The sequence below is a fragment of the Calliphora vicina genome, chromosome 4, assembly GCF_958450345.1.
Source record: "Calliphora vicina chromosome 4, idCalVici1.1, whole genome shotgun sequence".
Classification (NCBI taxonomy): Eukaryota; Metazoa; Arthropoda; class Insecta; order Diptera; family Calliphoridae; genus Calliphora; species Calliphora vicina.
The window spans coordinates 12,116,029-12,123,437 of record NC_088783.1 but is presented as its reverse complement, the minus strand read 5'-3'; the positions used below and the strand labels follow the sequence as shown (position 1 = coordinate 12,123,437).

The 7,409-nt window shown below is 36.1% G+C and overlaps 1 protein-coding gene across 2 annotated transcripts; it reads left to right on the top strand.

Moving 5' to 3' along the window:
- The first annotated feature begins 1,606 nt into the window (after nucleotides 1-1,606).
- Nucleotides 1,607-6,043, top strand: Sf3b1 (splicing factor 3b subunit 1). 2 transcript variants are annotated; one of them, XM_065510073.1, is made up of 4 exons: nucleotides 1,607-1,731; nucleotides 1,835-2,103; nucleotides 2,171-2,554; nucleotides 2,615-6,043. In XM_065510073.1, exons 1-4 carry the CDS (start codon nucleotides 1,704-1,706, stop codon nucleotides 5,885-5,887), a joined length of 3,954 nt encoding a protein of 1,317 aa, XP_065366145.1. In that variant the 5' UTR covers nucleotides 1,607-1,703; the 3' UTR covers nucleotides 5,888-6,043. The 2 variants fall into 2 exon arrangements, with proteins under 2 accessions (XP_065366145.1, XP_065366144.1); XM_065510072.1 differs by having other exon boundaries at nucleotides 2,171-6,043.
- Nucleotides 6,044-7,409: the final 1,366 nt, after the last annotated feature.

Here is a 7,409-nt window from a genome sequence, read left to right as displayed (position 1 = left end):
AGGGGAGTACAATTTTGTTGCGTTGTATACTTTTATTCTCTTTTGTATTTTATAAAGTTTTACTTTATGTAATTTCAGCATACATTCCAAAAATATATAAATTAACAAATTATTTGTTTATTTTCGACTATAACACTAAAATAATAAATATTTTTAAAGCATTGCACTTTGCAAAAAATAACAACAAATTACGCCGAAGAGAAATTCTTATTTGACAGTAGTGTTAATCAGTGTTGTCGGTATGTTTTTCAGTCCTCATTCCCATTTAATGTTTTTGTATCTCCAAAAATCCTCAACAACATATTACGAAAGGCCAGTTTGCTTTATGAATCGATACTTTTAAAATTTAATATTAAAATGCCGAAATGGTGGTGCGAAAGTGATATATACAGTGAGTCTCAATACAATTAAAATTTTTTTTAAAACTATTTAATTTCATTTATTTCTGTAATATTAAGCCTAAAGGCCAAAATTACTATATTCGTAATTTCAGTTTTCAAAAACATGAAATTTTACCACATATATATGTATGTTTCTAAGATAAATTAAAATTTACTAGGTTTTATATTACAATATAGTAAATTTCAGCATTTTATGCATTAATATTAAAAAAAATACATTTATATTGTAGAATGTGGTTATACATACTTCTTAGTCCCCTTTTACAATGCAGAAATTGAAAGGCAAACATTTTTATCTACCTCTAGAACCCCTCGACAACAAACTTCATCTGCCTGCCTTTCAATTTCTGCGTTGTAAAAGGGGACTTAGCATTGACAAAACAATGGAAACTTTTACAAGAAGAATGTTCCGTAAGGAAACAATATTTTACCGTTTTTTCGCACAATAGTTATAAAAATTTGTCAACAGTCAACAGTTTTAATTACAAATTTATAAAAATACAACACTTATGAGGAAGATCTCGTAAAACTATTCCAAGACGATAATTTGATAGCAAGAAAGATTAAGAAATTACCAAAATTTACACCCCAGCGATTATCTGTAACTTAATATTGGAAATTAGTTCACTAATTGTTAGAAACATGGAAAATTAAGCATTAGCTGCTGTAACCCCTTATTTCTGAGAAGAATCGTAAACTGTTCGAGATATGTTTTTTACTGTTAGACATAGGTTTAAAACTGCATTGCAAAAAAAAAAAATTTAAAAGCTGATAAACATTAAAATATTTGTTCACTCCCAACATATCTAGATTCCAAATCCAAAAATTGTAACCACATTTGCCAAAAAAAACTTTATGTGCAGATAAATCCCTTAGACTGGCAACACTGCCGTTAATTGTCAGCTAATGTACACAGTTGCTAGAAAGTGTACCCTATCACATCATTATCAACTTAAAAAATCAACAAAATTAAAAACGCTTATTATGCTATAATACACTGCTTTACCATATAATAAATATTTATACAGAATTATATTATAAACAAAAATTTAAATAAACATTTTAATTTGATTGAAACTTATTTTTATAGGAACTGAAAATTAAATAGCTAATTTAACAAATGACACTGGATTACTATACATTTTTTACAACATAAACTCACCACCCGACAATCTTAAACAGCTGTTACAATTTAGTGTATTATTTCCAAAGATTGTTTTCTTCACTCCCATTTTGTTTTAGTGTCAGTCCTCAGAGTTTGTTGTAAGAAATTTTAAAACGTTTTAACAAAAAAAGGAAAAAATGGAAAATATTCCGCGTACACATGAGGGTAAGTAGAAATCTTTCCAAGATTGAATCCATACTATCATAACAGAAAATAGTTTCTGTAAAAATAACTTTTCTTACTAAATTGCAAATTATACTTTTTACAGACATTGAGGCTCAAATAGCTGATATACAATCAAAAAAGAAGGAAGTACAAAAGAGTTCCACTGAAGGTGTAGGTTTATTGGATAGTGGCAACTTTTATGACACCGATTTTTATGATGAAGGTGCAAAAGCTAAAAGTCGCTACGATGGTTATCATACTTCCATTGCGCCGAATGAAGAAGCCGATGAGGATGAAGATGAGGGCATACCAGTAGCACAAAAGCGTACCACTTACACGGCTCCAAAATCTGTTATGAACGATGTGACTCAGGTGAGTTATTGTAAAGCTAATATGTAAAAAATAATGATTAAAGTAATTATCTTTTTTTAATTTTAAGGGCAAGGAAGATGTTGATCCTTTGGCTGATCGTCGACGAGCAACTATAGCAGATCGAGAAGATGAATATAAGCAGAAACGTCGTCGTGTTATTATTTCACCCGAACGTGCAGATCCCTTTGCTGAGGGTGGAAAAACTCCGGATGTCGGTTCGCGTACTTATACCGACATTATGAGAGAGCAAATGTTGAAGGGAGAAGAAAGTGAGCTAAGACGTAAAATTATTGAGAAATCAAAAGATGGTACTTTGTTGAAAACTGTACCGGATCCACCGAAAGAGGGTGGTCGTAAACGTGGACGTTGGGATCAAACTGTAAGTGACAGTTTTGTGCCCGCAAAGGTAGCTGCCACTCCGAGTAGTGCCGCCACACCAACATGGGAAGAGGTAAGAAACATGCTTAAATATTGTAATAAATTATTAAATTTTTCATTTTTCGTTTCAAAGAAAACTCCAGCTGATCATCGATGGGATGAAACTCCCGCGCATAAAACGGGCTCTGAAACACCAGGAGCTACGCCAGGAGTAACAACTCGTATTTGGGATGCTACACCAGCTCATGCCATGACACCGGGTCATGAAACACCAGGCCATGAAAAGTCGGTTAGACGTAATCGTTGGGATGAGACGCCGAAGACCGAAAGGGAAACTCCCGGACATAGTGGTTGGGCAGAGACACCAAAACCGGACCGAGGAACAAGTGATAATGTTGTTGCGGAGTCTACACCAGGTGCTTCGAAGAGGAGATCGCGTTGGGATGAGACACCCTCTAATGCTACACCTTCGGCTATGACACCCAGTATGACTCCAAACATGACACCACACGCTACACCCGGCCATGTAACACCAATGTTAACCCCCGGCGGCTCTACACCCATTGGTGTAAAAGCTATGGCCATGGCTACTCCAACTCCTGGAGCATTGGCTGCCATGACTCCCGAACAACTACAAGCCTACCGATGGGAAAAAGAGATCGATGAAAGAAATCGCCCCTTCACTGATGAGGAACTTGATCAAATGTTTCCTCCTGGCTATAAAATTTTGCCACCACCAGCCGGTTACGTGCCACTACGTACACCTGGCCGTAAACTAATGGCCACGCCTACGCCCATTGCTGGCACACCGGCCGGTTTCTTTATTCAAGTGGAGGATAAAAATGCCAAATTTATGGACAATCAACCAAAAGGACAAAATTTACCATTTATGAAACCAGAAGATGCCCAGTACTTTGATAAATTGCTTGTAGACGTCGATGAAGATTCTTTGTCTCCGGAAGAAATGAAGGAGCGTAAAATAATGAAACTCTTGCTGACCATTAAGAATGGTTCACCACCCATGCGTAAATCAGCTTTAAGACAAATTACCGATAAGGCTAGAGAATTTGGGGCAGGTCCATTGTTTAATCAAATCCTACCATTGCTTATGTCTCCCACCTTGGAAGATCAAGAAAGACATCTTTTGGTTAAAGTTATCGATCGAGTTTTGTATAAATTGGATGATTTGGTCAGACCTTATGTTCACAAGATTCTTGTGGTTATTGAACCATTGCTTATCGATGAGGACTACTACGCCCGTGTAGAGGGTCGTGAGATTATATCAAATCTTGCCAAAGCCGCTGGTCTGGCAACTATGATCTCTACTATGCGTCCTGATATCGACAACATCGATGAGTATGTGCGTAACACCACTGCTCGTGCATTTGCTGTTGTCGCCTCGGCTTTGGGTATACCCTCTCTATTGCCGTTCTTAAAAGCTGTGTGCAAATCGAAAAAATCCTGGCAGGCTCGTCACACCGGTATTAAAATTGTCCAACAAATAGCCATTCTAATGGGTTGTGCTATTTTGCCTCATCTAAAGGCACTGGTGGAAATTATTGAACATGGTTTGGTAGATGAACAGCAAAAAGTTCGTACCATCACAGCTTTGGCTATAGCTGCTTTGGCCGAAGCCGCTACTCCCTATGGTATTGAGTCATTCGATTCGGTGCTAAAACCCTTATGGAAAGGTATTCGCACACATCGTGGCAAAGGTTTAGCTGCCTTTTTAAAGGCCATTGGCTATTTAATTCCTCTGATGGACGCCGAATACGCCAATTATTATACCCGTGAAGTAATGCTTATTTTGATACGTGAGTTCCAGTCTCCGGATGAAGAAATGAAGAAGATTGTCTTGAAAGTAGTAAAGCAATGTTGTGCAACAGATGGTGTAGAAGCTCAGTACATTAAGGAGGAGATTTTGCCTCATTTCTTTAAATTCTTCTGGAATCATCGCATGGCTTTAGATCGTCGTAATTATCGGCAGCTGGTTGATACTACAGTTGAAATAGCCAATAAAGTGGGAGCTTCGGAAATTATCAATCGTATTGTGGACGATTTAAAGGATGAAAATGAACAGTATCGCAAAATGGTCATGGAGACTATCGAAAAAATCATGGGTAATTTAGGTGCAGCCGACATTGATTCTCGCCTAGAAGAACAACTTATTGATGGTATACTCTACGCTTTCCAGGAACAAACCACTGAGGATGTGGTAATGTTGAATGGTTTCGGTACCATAGTCAATCAATTGGGTAAACGTGTTAAACCCTATTTGCCACAAATTTGTGGTACCATTCTTTGGCGTTTGAATAACAAATCGGCCAAAGTAAGACAGCAGGCGGCTGATTTAATTTCCCGTATTGCCATCGTAATGAAGACTTGCCAAGAGGAAAAACTTATGGGCCATTTGGGCGTCGTTCTCTATGAATACCTGGGCGAGGAATATCCAGAAGTATTGGGTAGTATTCTGGGTGCCCTTAAAGCCATTGTTAATGTCATAGGCATGACCAAAATGACACCGCCCATTAAAGATCTTTTACCACGTTTAACGCCCATTTTAAAAAATCGTCATGAAAAAGTCCAAGAGAATTGTATTGATCTGGTGGGTCGTATAGCAGACAGAGGTCCAGAGTATGTGTCCGCCAGGGAATGGATGCGTATTTGCTTCGAGCTTTTGGAGTTGTTGAAGGCTCATAAAAAGGCAATTCGTCGTGCTACTGTCAACACTTTTGGCTACATTGCCAAGGCTATTGGTCCGCACGATGTGCTGGCCACTTTACTCAACAACCTGAAAGTGCAGGAACGTCAAAATCGTGTTTGCACCACAGTCGCTATAGCCATTGTAGCTGAGACTTGTCGTCCTTTTACCGTGTTGCCAGCTCTAATGAATGAATACCGAGTACCAGAATTGAATGTGCAGAACGGTGTTCTCAAATCCCTATCATTCCTTTTCGAATATATTGGCGAAATGGGTAAAGATTATATATACGCCGTATGTCCTCTGCTGGAAGATGCTTTAATGGATCGTGATTTGGTGCATCGTCAAACGGCCTGTGCTGCCATCAAACACATGTCTCTGGGTGTTTACGGTTTTGGTTGCGAAGATGCCCTCGTGCATTTGCTTAACTATGTCTGGCCCAATATATTCGAAACGTCTCCTCATTTGGTCCAAGCGTTTATGGATGCAGTTGAAGGTTTGCGTGTTTCATTGGGACCAATTAAAATATTGCAATACACCCTGCAGGGCCTGTTCCACCCGGCTCGCAAAGTGCGTGATGTCTACTGGAAGATTTACAATTCGCTTTACATCGGTGGCCAAGACGCTTTGATAGCAGGTTATCCCCGCATCACAAATGATCCGAAAAATCAATATGAACGTTATGAACTTGACTACACACTTTAAGGGGATCGATCATAAGGCCTAAGAGAAACATTTACAGCAGCATAATGCCGTATTTAATTTTGCATTATATTAGTGTTTAACAATTTATTTAGAACTTAATAAAAAAAAATGTAATGAAAGCTTTTCAATATTACAATATGAAAGACACAAACATAAGCGCAGTTAATTTAATTGATTCAAATAAGAGTTATATATTCGTCTGTGCCGAATGCTTATATTGCTGCACTGCTTAAAGGAATGAAATAAGTACTGATCTACCGACTATTCGCTGTGCCAAACCTTATCTTAAAAGAAAAGCATATCGTTAGCTTAGTATGCAAACAATTTTTACAGTAGAAACAAAAATCCTTTGTTTTTAATATTTTTGAATTGTTAATGCTGTTTTATTACTTATTTAGTATTATAATGATAAATAATCACAGTTTAGAAGTGCAAGAAGTTGTGATAACCAATTTTGTTTCTAATCGAATGATTAAATTATATCCATAGATTTGTTCGGTTATATCAACAAAGAAGCATTACGTTTGAAATAACCGTATATTTGTCACTCAAATACAATTTTTTTGGACACATCAGAACAATTCACTAGAATCGAAAAAACCGGTTTTCGCTTATTTATTTTATTTTTCCTCAAGTAATATAAAGCCTTCAAGGCCAAACTATCGTTAGTAGAAATCAACCAACCGAACCCACCAAACTTGATACATCAATATATCGGGTATAGTCCTTGTTCGGTTGCTATGAAAATCGCCCGACAATACGACCGATTTTTGAGTAGAAATTTGGTCCGACAATGGGTCAAAATCGGGAAATATAATTTTGTTCCAACAATTTTTTTTATCCAAAAAATTAGCATTCCGGCAATGGTTCAAAATCGGAAAATATGTTTCTACAGAATTTTTTTCAAAAATTTTTTTATCGCCAAAAAATTTGTTTAACTAAAAAATTAGTTTTCATTATTTTTTTTTTCAACATAAATTTTGTACCAAAAATTTAAAAATTTTTCTTATTATACTTTGGTGAAGGGTATATAAGAACTCTGAGAATTTCAGAGTTAAATTTAAAAAAAATAAGATTTTCTTCAAATAGTCTAGTCGGTTTAATATTTTTTTTCTGAAATTGGACTATTGCAGATAAAAATTTAAATGGAATATGAAAAATCGACGTTTATGGGCTGATTTTCAATTCATACCAAAATTCAAATTGATAGATTGATACCACAAGGTTTTTAACGATTCAAAACAATATTTTGGATTATTTCTTTAACGGTAATTGCAGTTATTTCTATAACGGTACCGTAGCCAACCTTGATATTTGATAATGGAAGGATAATTTCTAAAATTAAACATCACAAATTTCACCAAAAAAAAATATATTTAGACCACCACTTTGAGACTACATTCGATACGAAGATACAAATTTTAAAATTAGTCTAAATATAGTATTACACGTTTTAACTTGAAATTTTAAATCTTTTGAATCATATCAGTATTTTCATATTTAAACAATGTGGTTCTTTCTC